At 39.4% G+C, this 24,109-nt stretch overlaps 1 protein-coding gene across 5 annotated transcripts; it reads left to right on the top strand.

The window, feature by feature from the left end:
- Positions 1-189: 189 nt before the first annotated feature.
- On the top strand, positions 190-18,411 carry gabrr2b (gamma-aminobutyric acid type A receptor subunit rho2b). 5 transcript variants are annotated; one of them, XR_010898010.1, is made up of 9 exons: positions 190-391; positions 1,063-1,169; positions 7,443-7,510; positions 10,571-11,021; positions 11,108-11,248; positions 13,316-13,468; positions 16,327-16,523; positions 17,435-17,529; positions 17,758-17,896. XR_010898010.1 is itself a non-coding variant. In XM_067416774.1 (9 exons), exons 1-9 carry the CDS (start codon positions 276-278, stop codon positions 18,064-18,066), a joined length of 1,398 nt encoding a protein of 465 aa, XP_067272875.1. In that variant the 5' UTR covers positions 190-275; the 3' UTR covers positions 18,067-18,410. The 5 variants fall into 5 exon arrangements, 4 of the variants coding, with proteins under 4 accessions (XP_067272875.1, XP_067272876.1, XP_067272877.1 ...); XM_067416774.1 differs by lacking the exon at positions 17,435-17,529 and having other exon boundaries at positions 10,571-10,794; positions 10,939-11,021; positions 17,758-18,410; XM_067416775.1 differs by having other exon boundaries at positions 17,457-17,529.
- The last annotated feature ends 5,698 nt before the right edge of the window (positions 18,412-24,109 follow it).

The following is a 24,109-nucleotide window of genomic DNA, read 5'->3' as shown; positions in this document are numbered from 1 at the left end:
TTTTTTTTGTAATTACATGTTTTTTTTAATTATTGACTGTAATAATGGATTACGGTTACATTTATTTTGTAATTAAATTAGGTAACGCCGTTGCATGTAACTAGTAACGATGAAACACCTCGATGAATCGATGGATTCGGCCAATCAGAGCGCGCGTTGATCTCCCGCGTTCAGCAGCGCGACGCCGAGGAACGAGCTTCATTCTGAGTGAACGGCTGAAGATGGTGCGGCGCGATGCTCTCCACTGCGGGTGACCGGCTAATCTTTCCTCCACAATGCCTCACTTTATAAAAGCTGCTTTTCTTTTGTTGTGCGTGAGGGTGTGCTGTCAGTGCGGGAAGATGAAGCACGGCGTCAGGAGAACATCCGTACAGCATCTCAAACACGGAAAGTAAGTGTCCTTTTTTTAAACTATGAGATGAAGTCAAACTTACTGTAAGTTGGGAGCAGTGCTAGGCTGTACTTCAGCAACAACACGATTTTGTGTCAAAGGTCTAAATACAAAAACTTGTGTTTTTATATGTTAGGACTAGTATTTTTTTTTCCAGAAATGTTGGTGTTGAATATATCAGACTTATTATTATTAGTCCAGGGAAAATAAGGGCTTAATATTTGTATGTGTCCTTTTATGCTTTTTCATAAACCATTATGCATCAAATTGTTTTACAGTAAGTTCAACAAGGTTTTCTTGTAGATTTTTTTGGCTAGTCAAGACTTTAAGATACAGTAAGTGGTAATACAACAACAACAACAACAACAACAAAAAAATCTTGAGAAATATTAATAATTAACACAATTACTGTTTGGGGGTGTGGGTGTATAATATTTCTGCCAAAGTCCCATTATGTATTTTTAATAGTGGTAATATATTCTAATGTGCATTAAAAAAATGTCTACTGCACCTAATTCTATATCTTTATTGTATTTTTAAAGCCTGGAGACTGGTTAAAAAGGAGACACCCCTTTTTGCCTGTGTACTGTCTCGGCATAGTCATGAACTTCATCACTGAGGCGTCTCTGTGTGAGCTTGCATTGACGTGCTGAGATGTTCTTGTTTTGCAGTCCACTTTTCAAGAAGATGTTGGATGAAACCAAGACACATGAGGTGAAATCGGACCATCTGCTGCGTGTTGATGATCATGACTTCACTATGAGACCAGCATTTGCAGGTAATGTGTGTGTGTGTTATTAAATTATCAATTCACACTGATTGTAATTTCTTTATTTGCATTCTTTTTTTAAAAATAAAATATTTATTGTATGAGAACATCAATTTATGTGCCGATACAACAAACTTTACATTTGACCCTAGGGTTGCAAAAGGGGTGGAAAGTATCTGGTAAATTTCCAGAAAGTTTCAATGGGAACTTAATCTGGGAAATTTTTGAAATATTCCAATTAGTAAATTTAACAGGAATTTAATAGGAAATGTATAGCATAAATATAAACATTTTGTTTGGTCATAAGTGGAAATGTGCCTTTTTTGCATATTAATTAATTCTAAATTAGTAAATATGCAAAACAAATATATTTTTATTGTAGCAATTGTGATGTTTCAGTGTCACATGATCCTTCAGAAATCATTTTAATATGCCGATTTGATTCTCAGTTATTAATGTTGGAAACAGTTTTTATGCTGCATAATATTTTTAATAACCTGTGATATTTTTTTTTAGGATTTATTGATGAATAAAACATTTAAAAGAACAGCATTTCTTTATTCGTATTCTATATTGTTACAAAATATTTGTATTTTAAATAAATGCTGTTCTTTTTTTAACTTTTTATTCAACAATTAATCCTGAAAAAAGTATCACAGGTTATAAAAAATATAATACAGAATAAAAACTGTTTCCAACATTGCTAATAAATCAGCATATTAGAATGATTGAAGCTCTCAACCAGCAACATTGCAGATATTCATTCCTGTTAATCCCGATGGAAAGTTTTCAGCCTAGTGGACTCAACATTAGGATATCTACACATTTTATCTTCACACAAGCGATCCATGTGAATATTTTGGAGTATGTTCTAGCTTCTCACTCTCAACTGTAATTTTGGCTCATTCTTCCAGACATGTGCTCGGTCATTCTCATTATTTATATAATATTTATACCCCACAACTGAGTAATGTCAGTTTTATGAACAAATGCAAACATCTACTCTTGTTGCATCATAATCATTAGGGATGCACCGACCGAGGTATCGGGCCTGATATCAAGCTTGTGTACTTTTACTCGTACTCGTTAAAAAATACCCCCGAAACCAAAGACTGATAACTCGAGACATAACTGACAGACTTTCCGTGCACAGAGACGGAACGGCGGCAGCAGCAGACACAAGGGGTGTAGAAATACTTCAAAATATATGACAACAACATTGCAAACTGCATGCTTTGTTCTGCATTAATATCAAGAGGAGGTACAAAACCCAGTAAATATAATACAAGTAACCTGATAAAACATCTGAAATTAAACCACAAAAATGAGCACGGACAATTTGCTGCTAGCAGTAGTAGCAAGCTCATCTAGCCTGGATGCCAGCCGAACTTAGCCCCGCCCACAACATTTTTAGGTCGGGCAATTCGTATATATTCTGACTAGAATTGAGTATGACCGCGTCAGGCTAGTTTTCATCCACTCCTTCAAGTGAACTGTGTTAGTGGACAGAGGTTTATAAAGAGGGTGTTTTCGGATTCAGCGCTTGTGTATTTCAGCCTTTATGTTTGTCTTGTTCCTGGTCGAGTATTGTTTGTGTAACCCGCTATAGTGAGTGTCTGTTCATGTGTTCAAGCCAAGTTTTTGTTTATTTTGCATCGTTTCTTTTTTTTTTGGAATAAACGGTACTTGGGTTCATCTACACCTGCCTTCTGTGGATTGTTGTTACACTTGTATTTTAATTATCCCAAATACAAACACCTCAAATATTTTCACACCTCAGTAATTTGACAGAACGGATTTTCTTCAGCATCGAGGGATTATCTTGAGTTCTCTGTTTTCTTCACACACAGTGTGTCTCGTTTTGCATTTCAAGCTCTTCACTAACACTGTCGTCTTCTTGGGAAACAAGTACAGTAACTTTTTAAAAATCCGGGAAAGTGATTCCTTGTAGTTAGTTCTGTGTATTTCAATAAATTGACATTTCATACAGTAAATATAGAAATGGTTTATGTTTTTATGAACCAACAATTTAAAATTGTGTTAATACTTTAGTATGGGGAACACATTCACCTCAATAAACTCCTATTTACTGCTTATTAATAGTTAGTAATGTAGTTATTAAGTTTAGGTATTGGGTTTGATTAAAGGGGGGGTGAAATGCTGTTTCATGCATACTGATCTTTTTACACTGTTAAAGACTTGGAATCCCATACTAAACATGGACAAAGTTTCAAAAGTTAAGGTGGACGTTTGATGGGAGTATTTCTTTGTCAAAAATACTACTTCCGGTTAGTCATAAGTTTCGGCAAGTTTTTTGAGATCATGCGTCCCCTTTGACGTTAATGGGGGCGGAATTTCCTTGTATGGGCCTTACGGACAATTCTACCGGAAGCGCGTGAGAGAGAGAGAGGGAGAGAGCGAAAGTAACAGCCTACGCCCATCAAAGCGCTGGCTCGTAGGATGCTGGACAGGTGATGTACACATAACAATGACATCAAAAAAGTGCGTTTTTGGTTGCCAGACCAAGACAGTCCTGCACAGATTCCCCAAAAACCCCGCGTTAAGGCAACAGTGGATGGAATTTGCTTTTCCGGATCAGCAACTGAGTTGCACGAATGTTTATATCTGTTTGCTGCATTTCGGTGCCGACTGTTTCATAAACAAGGCCCAGCTCGACGCCGGATTTTCGGATCGCCTAATGCTGAAGGATGGAGCAGTCCCAACGATAAAGGTCCCAACGTTAGAACCGCAGGCGGTGAGTGAGACTGCTTCAAATGTCTGTGTTTTTGCCTATGCTCATCAAGTAGCCCAAACATGATCACGTATAGTTAATTGATCAATGGAGCATGCGATGTGTAGTGCGTGTACATTTGTTTAGCTGGCCACTATATGTGTAACTTTATGTTTGTGTATTGTAAAAGCACTCCAAACAACAATACACAAAGAGGGGGGAAATATGTTGAACTAAATAAGCGCGCTTCTTCATTCAAATGCGCTACTATTCCGTGTCTTTCTATGTAAACACTAGCCTGCCGTGCAAAACCAGTCCGCTTACTGTCTACACAAACCACACGTAAACACACACACACACGTGCACAACTGCACTTCCCACATGTACACCTTCAAAGACAAAAATACGACGATATAATTCAAGTATAAATATGTAAATAACACAAGCCGCTAAGCATATTATATAGTTAGTGTATAACTTGTACCACATATAGACGTCCTGCTCTAGTCGTTTTTGCTGCTGCTCCTGTTCAACTGCAGCCTCTGGGTCTGATTCCGGATCATAGATGTATGGCTGTATCTGATTAAAAGCCATATTTTTATTTTGAATAAAGTTTTTTTCCCGCTGTTAGGGATGACACAGCTTTACGAGGCACTCGACTCAACACAATAGCAGCAGCGCGCACACGTCATTATTTAGCTCCGCTCACACGACACGCCCCCACCCGCTCGGCTTTGTTCGGAAAGACTCGGAACAGCGCATCTTTCTTATATAATTATAAAAAAAAAAAAGACTTTTCGGAGATATGCAGGATGCAATGCTACTCTATAGGTACTCAAGATTGACATGACACTGACTGAAACTGAGTGTTTCACCCCCCCTTTAAGGGATATAGAACATGATCATGCAGAATAAGGCATTAATGCAAGCTTTTTAATTAGCTAATTTACTGTAATATGCATGATAATAAGCAACTAGTTAATAGTGAGAACTGGACCCTAAAATAAAGTGTAACCAAATATTTATTATGTAAAAATTTCAACAGTCCCTAACTGTGGTAAGTCTTTGTTTAGATGTTCATAGTTTTAAACCGATAATAATAACTTGTGAGATTTGGAAACACCCAGGCATGATGTGTTATAAGGTTTGGACTCTGACACACTTCATGTCACTTTGAATTACGGTTAAGTGTCTGTCTTGGTCTCCTCTGCAAACATTCAACACAATCCTTTCCCATGTCACATCTGGGTCACTAGCTATCACATATTTAGCAAAAACTGCTGACATCTGGAGTCCACACTTCTAATATAAGCCTCATAGTGCAGAGATTTGAGGTCTGGATGGTTGGGAGTTACTCTTCGTGTTAATTGAACCAGCAGAACCCATTGGGATGTTCAATCACGTGATATTCCTGTGAAGGCTTTTCTAATTTACACATTGGTTTTGCTTCTTACTTCTTTAGAATATTTCTCTGTCTTCATTATCACAGCAGTCAGTTCAATTCAGGTTTAATTCACAACCTGAACATGGATCCCTGTGGGGGTTTTAAACTGAACATCTAGTCAATTCTCAAGAGGGCAATTATTACGTGAAAGGTCTTTTTGTTTCCAGACGGACCGTTAAAGGGTTAGTTCACCCAAAAATAAAATTGATGTCATTAATGACCTCAAATAAAGATTAGAACGGTTATGAATCAGTGTATTGATTCATGATTCGGAATTATGAATCGATTCGCTGATTCATAACCGTTCAAATCTTTATCCGAGGATTGAAAACAAACACGGAAGAGAAGACAGTGCTGAATAAAGTCGTAGTTTTTGTTATTTTTGGACCCAAATGTATTTTGGATGCTTCAAGAGACTCTAATTAACCCACTGATGTCTCATATGGACTACTGTGATGATGTTTTTATTCCCTTTCTGGACATGGACAGTATAGTGTGCATACACTCGCATACGCTCTCGGACTAAATATAAAATATCTTAAACTGTGTGTGAAGATGAACGGAGGTTTTACGGGTGTGGAACGACATTAGGGTGAGGAGTTAATGACAGACATTTCATTTTTGGCTGAACTAACCCTTTAAAGAATATGACAAACACGTCTTCCAGACATCCCTAAGTGGCTACTTCAAAACTGAAAAACTTTTGAGTGTTTTTACTTTTGTGTCTCTTATGTATTGGACCGCCAGCCATTGGTGTGTGAGTGTGATGTCTGAGGCTGACACTAGGTGGAGACAGATTAAGTTTTTTTTTTAATGGTACATGTGCTATTAATTCTAGTTCATTTCTCTAGCAAATGAGTGCTTGACAATCCATCACACAGAATCTCTCCAGATTCTCAGCTTTTCTGATCAATTCATCACTCATTCTCTAAAGGGTTCAGGTCAGCAAATGGGACGGCCATGTCCAGGACCTCCAGCAAAAAAATAGGATTTTGATTCCATCTGGTGTGTTTGTGCCAAAAAGCTCTTTTTGTGTCATGTGACCACAGAACCAGATCCGTCTGAAGCTCCAGTTGTGTCTGAACTGGATCTGCTGGAGTTTGTTTCTGGATGAGCGAGGAGGATTTTTCTTCAAACCTCCCAAACAACATGTGGTGATGTTGGCGCTGTTTGATCATTTTTTTTATTCTTTCTGACCCCAAGACTCAACTAATCTCGGCACTTCTCCAGCTGTAATCTCGGAGAGTCTTTGTCCACTCTAACTCTCCTCCTCTCGTGCATTAGGACGACACACACACACACACACACACACACACACACACACACACACACACACACACACACACACACACACACACACACACGCGTCCTCTTCCAAGCAGATTCAGAACATTGAACTTCTTAATTATTGCCCTGATGCTGGAAATGGGGTTTCCAATGCAATGCTTAGCTCTTTACTTTCTATTTTGTGAAGCTCAACAGTATTTTGCTGCACATCAGAACTATATTGGTAATGAGTAGTTTTACTGATTGTAATGAATGAATGAATAATTGTGGCTTGGTGTTTCTTCATATTTATACTCCTGTGGAACAGGAAGTCATGGTCTGAAAATGTCATGCTCATATGAATGTGCTAAAAAACATATATATGAATAGGGATATACTACTTTGATGTATTTTACTCAAACAAAAATGAAAGCTGTGCCAATAATTGTGTCAAAAAACAGTTATTTTATAATGAAAATTTCCCCCCACTTTAAAGTTTTACTTAAATGAAAGGTTAGATTACATGAAAGATTAAAAGGATAATCAATGCAGATTTCTTTTTTAGGCATCTCTGATCATATTTACCAAGAGTGCCAATAATTCTGACCACAACTGTATAATACTTCTGACATCCAAACCCTGATGAATGCTCTTAGCCATAACATGTCAATAATGTTAAATCTTAGTACTAATTACATTATTAAAGGCTGTATTTAATAACTTGAGTGCCTTTGATTTCTTGTTTCTATGTTCTCATTTATGCCATGTATAAATAGTTCCTGATTTTGAATAGTCCTTTAAATGTAAAACCTTTAAACTTATTCAGTTGTGTTTTCCTCAGGTCCAGCAGTGCCAGTGGGTGTGGATGTACAGGTGGAGAGTTTGGACAGCATCTCAGAAGTCGATATGGTAAGAAATAATCATTATGAATTGTTCATGATAATGCAAGACATAGTAATTTCATAATATATATATATTTTTTTGTGCATTCATTTTGCATCGTCATTATAAGCTAAAAAAAAAATGTAAAAAAAAAAAAAAAACTCAGTATAATTAAACTAATGCATACTTTACAGTTGAAATAATGTATCATTTCTGCCCATTACTGTAATGAGAATGTGATTCCTATTCATGTTAAAGTAGGCTATTTGAAGTCCAAATGTCATCAGGGGGACTGCATGGATTATATATGGATATCAGAGTTTGTGATTAACCTTCCTCCTGAAAGCATCAGAGATGTGTCTAAAAATGACTTGATTTATCATATCAGTGCCGATGTTTACGAGTGAGCGTGGATTTGATCTTACATAATACACTACGAGTCACGTAGAGAATAATCCATGAGGTTTACCCAGTGACATCACCGGGAATAAGCCAATCAGAACGTGCAGTCCATCCGGCTTGATGAAGGCTGGTAGAAGTGCTGACATCCCTCAGTAATGCCAACAGATGGGAATATTTCACAAGGGTTTAAGCAGGTTGGAAATGTATGTCAACACCTTGCATAAAAGCCTCTTTTTTTAGCAAATTTGTTTTGTGAGCACATCAATGGTATATCTGCATTGTTAAATGTGAACTAGGCTGTTTTATTCTACAATAATTGTATTTTATTCTCTCTTATTCATCCTTTGTCATGGTTGAGATCACATGATCTGATGGTACAGTATTAGTAACAAGACCACTGCCATTCCAGCCAGTCTTATATATACCAAACAATTCTGGGTCACTCTTTGAAATAATACTGATACAGTGTAGAACCATGCATGAAGAATAACTGACAATAGTTATTGAATATTAATGCTCATCTGGACATCATATATTCAGCCACATGAAAGCAGTGTCAGTTACTGCACATGTACTTCATAATGTTGTTACTCCTTAACCAAAGGCCTAAAATGATAAGCAAAGCCAAACATGTTGCACACAATCTACTTGTTTTAGCATCATAAAACTAAAATCATAACCTCTTGCTAAGACATATTATTGGGACGTATAGAGTTAAAACTGGTATTTGTATGCATTTTATGTAAGAATCTGCTATACTGTTATAAAGATCTCATTGAGATATGACTATAAGGGCCATAAAAGCCTGATTTCTGTTTCTCAAAAGGGTGCTCAAACATAAGTACAAGTTCTGCCACAGACACAGTTAACCTAAGAATGGCTTACTAGCTTAATCTGCACACTAAGATGGGATAGGAGAAAGCATTTATGGGCCAAGCACCATAGGCACCTATTGTATCCATTGGCGTTCTTATTTGTAACGAACCGCTCTGAGACAGAAGGTTGGGTTGAAGATCCAAATGCAGTATTTATTGAAGGGTTATCCAAAGTCGTAGTCCATAAAACACGCAAAAGGTCATACAAAGGCAAGCAGTCCGAAAAGGCAAACAAAACAGAAGGAAAAGGCAAGAAATCAAAGACCAAGATACATCGCTCAGAAATGCAGTTGTGACATTAAACAAGACTTCGCAATGAATTACAGAGATAACCAGGCTATATAGGCAGAGGTGATGAGGTGATGAGACACAGGTGTAAACAGTGAGTGCTAATGAGTCCGGGGAAAGGATTATGGGTAATGTAGTTTGTGATGGAGTGACAGTCCGGGATGGAGTGCCCTCTGGTGGTGATCACGGGCACTCACACTGGTGAATTGTGACATTATTATTCTTCCCTTTCTTCTTCTTCTTCTGCTCTTGAGTTTATTGCAACCCAGAGAACCGCTTGCAGGAATGTTAGGAAATTTGGCACACAGATAGAGGACATTCTGAAACGTCACCACAGCAAATTTGGAGTCTCTAACCCAATCGCTCTAACCCAAGTCCAACTGTCCAAATCTACACTCACATTTATGCTAATACCATTTTAACCGTACGAAACAAAATTTCCTTGGCTCAAAATGATTTGTTTACACCCCATGGCATAATTTTCAGTCATGAAAATTGTTCTGCCATTTTGACTTTTTTTTAAAACAAAACCTTTTTCTAACTCCTCCTAGGCCATTACTCCGATTTTCATGAAAATTGAACCTGATCATGACCATGCCGACAAAAAGTTATGGAATTGGAGTTGATTTGCCAAAGCTTTCTCGAAAAACATGCAAATGATTTTGACAAAGATTATTGGTTATGATTAGGTTCTGGATGCCAAGTCGAACGAGACCAAATTTTCCCACATAGCGGCCATTTTGGGTGTCACCGTTTTTGAGTTTTGACGTAAAAGGCTATATTTTATATAGCATTAGCATATCGTTAGAAAACTCGATAAGTGTCTTTGGCACTTTTCCATGAAAGTACTCAAAAAGTTTCGCAGAGTTATAATTACATTTCAAAAGTGCTAATAACATTTTATTTCATTATCCTATTGTAATAAAACTTATTTAATAGATTCCTTGGGTCATGCCTCGTCTGAAATTTTTTGACATTGTCCGCCATTTTGATTTTCTTTAAAAACTCCTGTTTGACAATTTGTCAGATTTTTTAATTTTTTTTTTCAAATTCAAATCGTATCATCTTTACACCATGCCGGTAAAAAGTTTTGGACCTCGCATTGATCGACAAAACCGCTTTCATATACCGCATCAACAAAATTGATGACATGATGCCAAAGCAACCCTTGAGGCTGTATCTCTGCGCTTTAGCACTTAGAGACCAAACTTTGCATTGGTCATTCTCACCTCACTCCGACCACACCAGGTCAATTTGGTCACAGCGCCCCCTATTGGTTGAAAGTGATAAACCATTAAATCAATACTAGTGACTCTAATTGTGATTTTCCAGTCATTTGCCTAAAATCATCTTCATATGCTTGTAATTTGCTCATTGTTGCAGTTGCTCTGATGAGCCATGCTTGCATGACTTATTGTACCTTCTTTGTGCTTGGCCCCTTAATTGCTGCTTGCAGCTATTTTGTACATGTATTATACTCAATGAGGTTGAAAATTCAATCCATGTTGTGCTTTTCATACAGGACTTCACCATGACCCTGTACCTGAGACATTACTGGAAGGATGAGAGACTGTCCTTTCCCAGTAAAACCAATAAAAGCATGACTTTTGATGGTCGATTGGTGAAAAAAATCTGGGTTCCTGATGTGTTCTTTGTTCATTCCAAACGATCCTTCATCCATGACACCACCACGGAGAACATCATGATCAGGGTCTACCCTGATGGACACGTGCTCTACAGCCTCAGGTTAGAACAACAAATACTTTACACAAGTAGACAAACACGAATGCTTGGACAATGCCTTGCAAACCTGAACCTGCATGCTTGCACAGCTGTAGTTTTTATTCTGCTGTCACAACCCTGCTCGAGTGTGTTTTTTCGATGTGTCAGGGTGACTGTAACTTCAGCATGTAACATGGACTTCAGTCGGTTCCCGCTGGACACGCAGACCTGCACGTTAGAGCTGGAGAGCTGTGAGTGACGTACAGTTCTCCTGACACTGAAGTCTAGTATCACATCAGAGTCTCTGCAAACATTCGTTCATCTGCTGTGTGTGCAGATGCTTACACTGATGAAGACCTGATGCTCTACTGGAAGAGTGGAGATGAATCGCTGAGCACGGATGACAAGATCTCTCTGTCTCAGTTCCTCATTCAGAAGTTTCACACCACGTCCAGACTGGCCTTCTACAGCAGCACAGGTGCACGCGGGTGTTTTTAAAGAGTAAACTACAGGTTTCAGTTTCAAAACATACAGGCTGTCTGCTAGTGCATAACGTGCTGTCGCTTTGCACCCTTATGACTTATTAGTTTGCATATAGGTCAAAACTGTTTAAATGCCATCCGATTTGAGCAACTTTCAAATAACTACTAAACCAGATTCTGACTTACATTTAAATCCCTTAATTTTTATTTTGTCATCAGTGGCTTGTTTTCGCATGCACTTTATAGACACATTTATAATGCGATAATCAAAACTTTAGCCCCGCCCACTGGAGTGTTAGTGAGATGACGAGGAGAGAAGAGCGATACAGGATGGACTACAAATAACATTCCCTTCCAAAGGATCCTAATGCTAGGAATGTGCTTATTTATTTTCATCAATGTGAACGTCTCAGTTGAGCTTTATTTATTTGTGTTCGCTACATTTCACTGCGGATTCTTTGGGAAATCTGTCACAGTTTAGGCGCAGGCTTTGCAACCAGACTTTTCTTATACAAGACTCGACAGTAACGCCACAACATGTCAGACACCGTGTTAATAATGCCTGATCTGAGACCAGTAATTTCTGAGATGTAATGATTCATGTACAGTCAGATGTTCTTTGTCTGTGTCAGTAAATCAAACCAGTGACTAAACGCTCAACTTCACAGTTTCTCTTAGGATGAAAATAATCTGTTATTTAAACTGTGATTAAAGGTGGGGTAAGTGCTTTCTGGTAACTGTTGTTGATATTTCAAATCACCAAAACAAACTCCCCAACCCCCAAAAAGGTCTCGGCCCTATTTTAATAGCCCTGCCCCACACATGCCTAACCCAGGCAACAACTATGGCAGAATCTGTTACTAATCCAGGTCGAATATTCAACAAAAAAAGTCACCCCTTTCATCACAAAAACACAAACCGTTCTCATGAACAACTCGATAGTACACAAGCACAATAGTGAAGCTAACAACATATTACAATTATGACCAGATTAGAGTTATAGCGATCACAAAAACACAAACCGTTCTCATCAACAACTATAGTACACAAGCACAGTCCAACTAACGACCATATTACAATTATGACCGGATAAGGGTTATATAAATCACACATTTTGTGAGCTGATCTTGACACAGACAGTGAGGAGATTTAGATGCTCCATACAGTGTGGAAATGAACGGGTCTTTATCATCGCTGAAGTGAGCCACAATATGATCGCAAATAGACAAACAAGCGAACATGACACACGGGCATATTCAAGCAAAAGCAGCATATGTTAGGGTAGTTCTCGGCTAATGTCCGTCATGTGTGACTCGTGTGTTTTGAATAATGACGTGCACAGAGCGAGAGCGAGCGCTCCTCACCATCATTAGTAGACACGCCCCTTACCTGCTGATTGGCTACAAGTTTGTTATTTTCACTCGGCCCGAGTCCTTTTTCTAAAACGGTTACGAAATAACACTTACCCCACCTTTAAATCATATATAGAAAGCGATCAAAGAACAATCGCTGGAGCTGTCAATCAAACAGAGCGAGTTTATCAGAGACTGAGTTCTGGACTCGTGACAAAACTCCCGTAATAATCAACGAATCTCTTATTGACATTGTGTTTGCACTGTTAGTTATGAGGAAAGCATTCGTTAGTGAGCAGAAATCGAGTTGTAATGACGAGATCACAGCATTCATGAGCTCAACATGTCTGTGATCGGCTACAATGATCCTCACTGCAACCTTTCACGATCTGAATATAATGCCATAGATCTGAATATAATGCCACAGATCTGAATATAATGCTACAATTAACACTTTTCGCCATTAGTTGAGAGCTGTAATAGTAAAAATGTGCTAAAAGTGTAAATGTACACATGTAACACTAGCCATTTCATATGCAAAGATGTCAGCCAATCACAGCAGTGGGCTCACAGCAACACATTAATATTGAGGACAAAATGTTCGCCCACTAACAGGAGCTGTAATGAATAGAGAATCAGTGTGTGACATTTCAGAATATATTTCTCCTTCTTTGCATTTAATTTCATCTACCTATGCTCTGTCTCCTACAGGTTGGTACAATCGTCTGTACATCAACTTCACTCTGCGTCGTCATATCTTCTTCTTCCTGCTTCAGACGTATTTTCCCGCCACTCTGATGGTCATGTTGTCATGGGTGTCCTTCTGGATCGACCGACGAGCTGTTCCTGCCAGAGTCTCTCTAGGTGAAACCAGTGCCGTTTAGAAACTCAATGCTTAAAGGGGAGGTGAAACACTCAGTTTCAGTCAGTGTCATGTCAATCTTGAGTACCTATAGAGTAGCATTGCATCCTGCATATCTCCGAAAAGTCTTTATTTTTTTAATAATTATATAAGAAAGATGCGCTGTTCCGAGTCTTTCCGAAAAAAGCCGAGCGGGTGGGGGCGTGTCGTGTGAGCGGAGCTAAATAATGACGTGTGCTCGCTGCTGCTATTGTGTTGAGTCGAGTGCGTCATCCCTAACAGCGGGAAAAAAACTTTATTCAAAATAAAAATATGGCTTTTAATCAGATACAGCCATACATCTATGATCCGGAATCAGACCCAGAGGCTGCAGTTGAACAGGAGCAGCAGCAAAAACGACTAGAGCAGGACGTCTGTATGTGGTACAAGTTATACACTAACTATATAATATGCTTAGCGGCTTGTGTTATTTACATATTTATACTTGAATTATATCGTCGTATTTTTGTCTTTGAAGGTGTACATGTGGGAAGTGCAGTTGTGCACGTGTGTGTGTGTGTTTACGCGTGGTTTGTGTAGACAGTAAGCGGACTAAAAAAAACACAGACATTTGAAGCAGTCTCACTCACCCTTCTATCGTTGGGACTGCTCCATCATTCAGCATTAGGCGATTGGGAAAATCCGGCGTCGAGCTGGGCCTTGTTTATGAAACAGTCGGCACCGAAATGCAGCGAACAGATATAAACATTCGCGCAACTCAGTTGCTGATCCGGAAAAGCAAATTACATCCACTGTTGCCTTAACGCGGGGTTTTTGGCGAATCTGTGCAGGACTGTCTTGGTCTGGCAACCAAAACGCACTTTTTTGGTGACATTGTTATGTGCACATCACCTGTGCAGCGCATCCTACGAGCCAGCGCTTTGATGGGCGTAGGCTGTTGCTTTCGCTCTCTCCCTCGCTCTCTCTCACGCGCTTCCGGTAGAATTGTCCGTAAGGCCCATACAAGGAAATTCCGCCCCCATTAACGTCAAAGGGGACGCATGATCGCAAAAAACTTGCCGAAACTTATGACTAACCGGAAGTAGTATTTTTGACAAAGAAATACTCCCATCAAACGTCCACCTTAACTTTTGAAACTTTGTCTATGTTTAGTATGGGATTCCAAGTCTTTAACAGTGTAAAAAGATCAGTATGCATGAAACAGCATTTCACCCCCCCTTTAAATGTGTCAAGGATTTCACAATCAGTTCCTGTTGATTAAAGGAGTACTTCAGCACTGGGAAGATGATTGTGTATTCAAACTGGATCATTTATGTAGTAGAAATGTGAAATTATTTTTGAATTTGGTGCCTTCTAGACTGAGAAATGTATTTTTGTCTCATGTGGATGAAAGACAACAATTCCCACAATGCACTTGCTTCACTGCCCAACAAGGCCACCCCCAAAGCCACGGCTACTGGTTATCACTTGCCCACTGCGGCACCACCACCATCATTTTGATTTTCATAGTAATAATCAGCATTCATCAGGAGAGCTGAGGTAAGCGCGAGTGTGGCCGTCGTTTACAGCGCGTGTTCAGTCTGGAGCGTTTTCAGTTCATGCCTTTGGAAGCTTAACTTTAAAAGGAATTATTTGAAAAGTTGAAACACTCACTTTGCTTCGCACTGCTCCGTTCTGGATGCCCGAGCCGAGCGCGGCTGTGCGCATTTACATTCTGTGAGTGAGATCCCAACCCTTGATAACATGCAGAACTAACTCCTACTGGCTGTAGTCTTTAGCCTCTGGCCCAAGCGTCACCTCCCCCAGTTTCTGTTGAAGCCGATACAGAAGTGACCTAAACTGCAGTTCATCGACTGGCCACTAGAGCGGCTCCAGGAGGAGCAGAATCTCATTGAGTCTCATGTTAAAATGCCCAACTTTACAGCAGAAAAAAAAACATGTTTACAGTCTGGTACAAATTGTGGTTTTGGTCTATACGGCTAATTTTGCCCTTCATGACGACTGTGAGGGGGTGAATTTTTTTATAACTCATTCGTTTACATTATATAAAGCCTTAAAGTTCTGCATAACTAAGGGCGTGGCCACTTTGATTGACAGGTGGATAGCCATTTGTCTGCTGTCTGTTAGACAATGCGTCACATAAGCTCCGCCCACATCACGCCTTTTTGCCCATTTTCTGTGACGCGCTACCAAGATGGCGACGGCCAGCTCGTCTCTACTTTACGCTTCAAAACTGCTCTTCAGAATCCAATGGGTGACGTCACGGACACTACATCCATATTTTTGTACAGTCTATGCTCTGGCCAAAAATCCCTCCGATGAGGTAAAATTATGATATTTGCGGAGGATTTTTTCCATTAATAAAATGCATAATTATCTCGTCTCAGGAGGATATGAGGGGGGAAAGTATGATTATTACGGTGTTTCCACTGATGCAAAGCATAATGTTAAATCGCTGAAGTAACCCTTTAACGCTTGCATAGTTCTAGATATTCTAATGTATAATCTGACATTGTTGTGCTAAAATCAAGAATAGCCTATTTAATATTTGGGACTGCCTAATTTAACAATTTTAACTACGAGTGTGGATTTGAAGGGGAGAGGGTTTGCTTTTGTGTCTCCAACCAACCACCCTGGTGTGCAAAGAGTGTTTATTAATTTCTCTGTATTTAAATCAGATCTGCCGTTGCAACTGTTGCAGTCATTGCCTGTCAAATCAGTTGCCACTGCAATAAAAAATACCACAGTGCAGATGAAAGAAAGAAAAAGCCACATCATTAAAATTCAAAATGGGTATTTGTTGTGAAGTTGAAATAGAGACGTACTATTTGTGGGAGATTTTCAGTGTGATTTCCTGTAGGCATTACGACGGTGCTCACCATGTCCACCATCATCACTGGAGTGAACGCCTCCATGCCCAGAGTCTCCTACATCAAAGCCGTGGACATTTACCTGTGGGTCAGCTTCGTCTTTGTCTTTTTGTCGGTACTTGAGTATGCTGCCGTGAACTACTTGACCACAGTGCATGATGGGACCGAACGCAAGTTAAGAGAGAAGGTAAATGCATAAATGATTTTCAATTATATTCACATGATCTCCTTATTTTGCTAACAGTCATTTTCACTACTGCTTCTTGCCTTTATTGTGTATCTTTATTAAGTTGGCCCGACAATTACGGTTGTATATTGTATTTAGGTTATTGTTTTTATAAGGTGTATAGCATTAGTAGTGGCTCTTGGCCATACATTTAGGTAGGGCAGATTCTGGGTTGTAGAGCTAGTTTATGGTTGGTTGGTTGGTTGGTTACTTTACTGTGGGAAATTATGATAACCATTTTGTAAGCTTAATATTCGATTTATCAGAGTTCTAATGTCTTTGCGTTATTGAGCCTAGGGGTGGCGCTCTAATGATGATTGACAGGCTTTATTACACACACCAAACACACAGATCAATGCCCATGTAGTAGTTATTGTGTCTGAATGTTTTTTAAATGAAGGAATACCAGTGAGGAAAAAAATGGTCATGTCTATTCTTAGAACAAACATAAAACAAACACAACAGAACAGAACTAATACTCATTCATTTGATACGAAGAACAGTCATGCCAACTAGTTACTGACCTAATGTAGTAGACACACATCTGAAGTGGACTAATATCGTCTTAGTCTGGAGAGATGTTTATGTGAGCAAGCAAGCAATTTTTATTTATATAGCACCTTTCCAAACAAGTTAATGCAATTCAAAGTGCTTGACAAAGAACTCAATTAATACAAATTTAATTGAGTAAATAACAAATAAAAAGTAAAATAAACCTATCAAGATACATAACAGTAGTTTATCAAATCCAATTATGAAAAATGAAATACAATATTAAAAACAAAGCAAAACAAACAAACAAAAATGATGAGATTTTACAGGACTAAAAAGATAAGTTTTTAATTTATATTTAAAACTATTAATGTTTTCAGCACATCTTATGTTCTCTGGAAGGTTGTTCCAGTGGTGACTGAGGAGCATAACGGCTAAAAGCAGCATCACCAAATGTTTTAGTTCAACTATGAAGGTAACGTCATCATGTGAAATGAGCGGGGCAGAAATATACCCCAATGGCTCTCTATGGTTTTCAGGAGTATAGGACTTTCCTCTTGTTCAAAAGTTACATGTAAATTTAGGTCATAGACCTGTTTGTCTAATTCAAGCCTAAGTTACCACACCCACATCATTTGCACCCTGCAGCCAAGTTAAAAGTTTTCTGAATGGTAACGTAAGTGTTTGTGTTTATCCGTTTTAGCCTTTACCCTGCACATGTGACATATCTCACACAAAGACTATGATGCTGGACGACGCGTACCTTAAGCCTGATGCCAATGGCCTGGCAGGATACACACAGACTCCCGTCTCCTCGGAAGAAACTGCAGATAAACAGGAACACATGGTGGTGTGCCTGTCTTTGGCAAACGAGGCCACGGCAGCCAAAAAGAAGACCCTCCGCGGCTTCCGTATCATCCAAAACACTCACGCCATTGATGCCTACTCCCGCATGATCTTCCCAGGGGCTTTTATATTCTTCAATCTCATCTATTGGTCTGTGTACTGCTGAGTTACCTTGCAACGGGATTGTGGTTGTAGCATGTTATACTACTTGTATATTAACGAAAGTAAACGAAAATTGGTCTTTGTCATTGATTGAAAGTAATGCATGACATGATGCAGGCCGGATTTGAATCCAGCATGTGGGGAACAGCAGGGTTAAAGGTGACCGCAGAGGTTATAATCTCACCCTAGGCTTCCGGTCTGAGACTGCCGGATCTCCTTTAAAACACTAGTTGACACAACTTACCACAGCTCTTTCCTAAACACACACGTTTCTATGCATGTGGACATTTTTAGACAATTTGTTTAGGAAAGTTTCTTGACACAATCACGTGAAGCATTGCACAGTTGATTCCACGCTAATTTGATCTAATATTTAAGTTTATGTATAGATTTATGTAGCAATTGATAATCTATAAAACTAACATATATATTTGAGGTCTTGATGGGGGTCTTTTTTTGTTTTGTCCAAGGAAATTAAAGGAACAATATGTAAAAATTTTATAGATTGAAATATCCTAAAACCACTAGAACAATGTTATATATTTTGTTGACCTAAATGTTTCCAGCAATGTTTAAATCCAGAGAAATCCTCTATTTTACCCAGTGTTAATGACGTCATATCCACGCTACCCTTGAGTGTTGTAGAAACCATAAATACACCAAAGGCGCATTAATATAGTGTGTTTTATTAGACAGACGATCAGCAGAAAACTGATTATTGCAGCTCAACACGGTTAGTCTTATTGCTTGAATCTTGTTTTCTTGATTCACAGCGAGTAACGTTTTTACCTCAGAGACGACACTATTTTATCAAGAGGCTAACAGCATAATCAGAGAGAGCTTTCTCCATCATACATGTTCAAATGTCATTTAGTCATCCTGTGTTTATTAATACGATATTCTAATATCGATCTAGATCTCATAGCAGCTGCGGAGCGAACACAGAGTAACGTTATAACGACTCAACACACTCAAATGTGTTTAGTATGATTGTTTTAAGCGTGTAAAACAGCACTGCGTTCCCCCACACACACAAGAAAAGTGCGGAAGCGGCGACTGCAGCATAAGCAGAATAAAAGCTCAGAGACGGTGTTTGGCGCAGGTCTCTCTCATTAGCATTCGCTCTCAAGGGCTCTCGCACGTCCTGCTTCATACCACCGTAACGCTAATAAAACTTTAATACATTCACTCATTCATGAACATGATTTCTGCCCGAGTCCGTCGGAGTCCTTTCCATCGGCTGTGGAGGTGAAGAGTCAAGACTACAACTCCCATGATCCCACGCTCATTCACGGTTTCATCAAGCTACGCCTTTAATAAGAGCCCTCTAGTGGCAAAACTTACATACTGTGCCTTTAAATCAACGTTTTTTTTAAATAACTGAAGAATACAAGTGCGATGTAATCATACGCTATGGAAGTAGGTCCTTCTTACAGACATCAGTTCCAACACACTTACCTTTTATACTATGAACACCTTAATTAATAATAATAATGTGTTTGATTTATATAGCGCTTTTCAAGGCACTCAAAGCGCTTTACATTGAAGGGGAGAATCTCCTCAACCACCACCATTGTTAAGTGTGTTTAGACTGGAGACCCCTGGAGTAGTGGGCATATTTTCCAGCTGGTGTGGCTTTAGCCCGATTGTACCCTACACTCATGGGTAAGAAGATGTGTATGTGAGAATTCTGTTTGTTTATATCATTTTTAAAATGATTTTGGTACTATTTGCACAAGTGGTCATTTTTCAAATCAAACATTTTTTTGTTTTATGTTTCATATCACCCATGGTGCTAAATAGATGGTAATGTACTGTATTACAAAGTCATCAGAATAGAGATTACACTTTAAAAGCGCAATATGTAATTTTCACCACTAGAGGTCACGCATTCAAAACAAAGGTGTAGCTTGATGACAGCTTGATTTTTTGGGAATCATGGGAGTTGTTGTCTTCACCTCTACAGCCGGTGGAAAATAATCCAATGGGATTCGGGCAGAAATCATATTCATGAGCGAATGCATTACAGATTAATGAGCGTTACTGTAGTATGATGCAGGGTGGAGCGGAACGCAGCGCTGCTTTATCTTATCACACACATCTGAGTGTGTTGAGAGTGATGTTATAATGCTACTCTGTGCGTTCACTCGGCACTACTATGAGACACTTGTTCACACTGCAGTGAGAGATGGATATTAGGCGGTAAAACATGGTACTCTGTGCGGTAAATCAAGAACACCAGATTTAAACAATAAGACTAACTGTGTTGAGCTGGAGAATAATCATTCGTTTCTGTCCATCAATGATCCAAACAGTTGCTCTCTCTCTGTCTAATAAAACACATCAGATATTAAAGCGGCTTTGGTGTTTCCATGGTTACTACAAAATAAAACCGGAAATACGCGGGAATGATGTCATCGGTCCGTGTCCTGATTAAAATCACTTATTTCTCTGGATTTAAACATTCTTGGAAACATTTGGGATAATGTAAGTACACAAGTCAACAAAATATATAACACTGTTCTAGTTTTTTTGGGATATTTGAATCAAACAATCTTTATATTATCCAACTAAACTGACATATAATACAAATATTTATACAACAAATATGATTATAAAACACATTAAAAGAAATTCACATATGCATTACAACAGTACAGTGGTTGCATTGTAAAACATTGCATTTACTGTAGATTGTAAATCTCAAACAAGTTAACAATCGAGCCTGTCTTTAACATTTGGCATATATTAGTTAATATGACAGTAAAATCCTCACTGAATAGGAAAAACCTTCAGGCATGATTATTCATGCTTGACATTTCTTTGTAGTTGTCATTGCCAGCCTAATCTATGACGTGAAGGAGGGTGACATGGGATCGCCATCATTCCCCTTCCACCTCCAAGCAGAGAAGTGTTCCTCAATGGGTTGAGGAAAGTTAATATGGTGAGAGACAGGGTCATGAACTGAACAAGATCCTAAAACCATTCCCAAACCAGCTCTGGATGATGGAAACTGACATTGTCCCACACAATAGCACAAGGTGGTTTCTTCCCCCTGACAGGCCTCCTCAAGATCATTTAGAAAAAGCTATCAAGTGTGCAGTGTCATATGATCCAAGAACCGGTGTAAAGCAGGGTTCCTCAAATATTGCCCTGGAGAGTTTACCTCCAACCCTGATCAAACAAACCTGAGCAAGCTAATAAAGGTCTTCAGGATAACTAGAAAAACACAGGTGGTTAACTTTGATTAGGACCTCCAGGAGCCGGCTACACCATTGTCATATATAGCCACATTCGTTGAGAAGTTCCCTCGCTTTTTATAAACTATTTTATCCAGTAATGCAATTTACTGCAACGTAAAAGTATTGTGAATAGTTAGCAGACTTGCCTCTAATGGAGCTCAAATTTGATCTTTTTAGGCCAGGGTGAAGTAAGCTAAGGCCATTGTGTACCATGTGATCAAGAATGATGGGCTGTACTTCATTTGAAACAACAGTATGTTACCTACATTTTTCTAATGACCTCCTCTTTGTTAAAGGGTTAGTTCACCCAAAAATAAAATGTATGTCATTAACTCCTTCCCCTAATGTCGTTCCACACCCGTAAGACCTCCGTTCATCTTCACACACAGTTTAAGATATTTTATATTTAGTCCGAGAGCGTATGCAAGTGTATGCACACTATACTGTCCATGTCCAGAAAGGGAATAAAAACATCATCACAGTAGTCCATATGAGACATCAGTGGGTTAATTAGAGTCTCTTGAAGCATCCAAAATACATTTGGGTCCAAAAATAACAAAAACTACGACATTATTCAGCATTGTCTTCTCTTCCGTGTTCCTCAAATAAAGATTCAAACGGTCATGACTCAGTGAATCAATCAATGATTCGAATCCCCAATGTCACGTGATTTCAGCAGTTTGGCAGTTTGACACATGCCAAAAACGTTCAAAAATTTTAACACATGCCTTCCTGTTTTGAAATGTGTTCTCCGAAGGCAGCATTTTCCAGGTTTCAGACGCAACCGATGTCTTCAGGATTACTAGATGGCTACAGGCAGGTGAGTTTGATCAGGGTTAGAGATGAACACTGTGGGACAGTGGCCCTCCAGGACTGGAATTGTCCACCCCTGCTATAGATTATGGACTTTCTGTTGTGGAAAGCCGAATGCTGACATATCTGGGTTCACAGTACCATCCAGAGGAGCACACAAACTCTTCGCTTCCAGCGCTCTTGAGGACAAGTGATAAGTGACTTAAACTGCGATTCAACGACTGGCCGCTAGAGAGTGTTTATAGCCTGGTACAAATTGTAGTTTTGGTCTCTATAGCTAATTATGCCTTTCATGACCACTGTGAAGCGAGTGAATTTTTTTAATATCTAATCCGTTTAAAATAAGTAGGGCTACATTAAATTATATTAAGCCTTAATGTTCTGAATAATTAAGGGCGTGGCCAGTTGAGTGACAGGTGGATTGCCCTATGGTTAAGCTAGTCGGGCGTGGTTTTAGAAAACCAGTCACCTTACCTCCACCCACATCCCCGCCTCTGCCCATTTTCTGTTATCCAGGAGTGACCTATGTTGACGCGCTGCCAAGATGGAAAAGGTCAACTTTAGGCTTCAGAAACCCACGGGGGACGTCACGGACACTACGTCCATATTGTTTTACAGTCTGTGCTTCAGAAGGACTGATGCCCAGTTTGATAATGTGTCAATAACCTTTTTACTGATTGGTTTGTGTGCCAACGCGACATGTACATTTTCCGCTCAAGTTTAAATTTTTCTATTTGCACGGAAGATACGATTGAGGTAGTTGCGACATTTGCATCGCCCATTTTGCATCATTAGCTTCGCCTGGTGCGGATTTGCCTCTATTTGCATCTTTGCATTGACTTTGTCTGTATTCTACTCGGGCAAATAATTAAATTTGCTTTAGGTGCACACACCATAATGAGACACACACCCATAACTGTTACAAAACTCAAATCATTGAAGTTTTTTGGATGATGTAATGTCACTGATCACAGATGGCACAGAGGATGCAAAAAGAGGAGGTTGAAACAAGGACAGTGTGAGGACAACCACCTCTGTCTGAGTGAAACTATGGATATAATCATGGATTAAAGGACACATCAAAGACACCCAAATACATCTGTGGTAAAGAGCATGATAGTTCCTCCTTTTTTCAAAGGTCAGATTAAAAATGGTTTCATGAGATAAAATATCTTGGCCTGTCTTGCTATTGACAGCAGACCAACTAATTGCATAATAGCCTGTTATGGGAGTAACTTTGGCTGTAGTGTAAAGGTCTACAGGGTTAGGGAAGGCATTGCCACTTGTTATCCGTTGTGTGTATGATAAGTTGTTTATGGGATATTCAAACTAAATATAATATGTGGAGAAATATAGTGTTTAGAGCATATATACTTACCTCAGTTAGGTGAATTGCTGTTATACACTGACCCATCGAGGCATGGACTCCACTAGACCCCTGAAGGTGTGCTGTGGTATCTGGCACCAAGATGATAGCAGCAGATCATTTAAGTCCTGTAGGTTGCCAGATGGAGCCTCCATGGATCAGACTTGTTTGTTCAGCTCATCCCACAGATGCTCGATTGGATTGAGATCTGGGGAATCTGGAGGCCGAGTCAACGCCTCAAACTCGTTGTGCTCCTCAAACCATTCCTGAAGCGTTTGTGCTTTGTGTCAGGAGCATTATCCTGCTGGAAGAGCCACAGCCGCCAGAATACCGTTTCCATGAAAGGCTGAACATGGTCTCAGCAATGCTTAGGTAGGTGGAGCGTGTCAAAGTAACATCCACATGGATGGAGGACCCAAGGTTTCCCAGCAGAACATTGCCCAAAGCATCACACTGCCTCCGCCGGCTCGCCTTCTTCTCATAGTGGATCCTAGGGCCATGTGTTCCTCAGGTAAGCCACACACACACACCCGGCCATCCATGTGATGTAAAAGAAAACGTGATTTATCAGACCAGGCCACCTTCTTCACACAGGCCAGCCTTCGCTCCCCACGTGCATCAATGAG

The sequence above is a fragment of the Pseudorasbora parva genome, chromosome 15, assembly GCF_024679245.1.
Source record: "Pseudorasbora parva isolate DD20220531a chromosome 15, ASM2467924v1, whole genome shotgun sequence".
Lineage (NCBI taxonomy): Eukaryota > Metazoa > Chordata > Actinopteri > Cypriniformes > Gobionidae > Pseudorasbora > Pseudorasbora parva.
The sequence above is the reverse complement of the archived record's forward strand: the minus strand, read 5'-3'. Positions and strand labels throughout refer to the sequence as shown.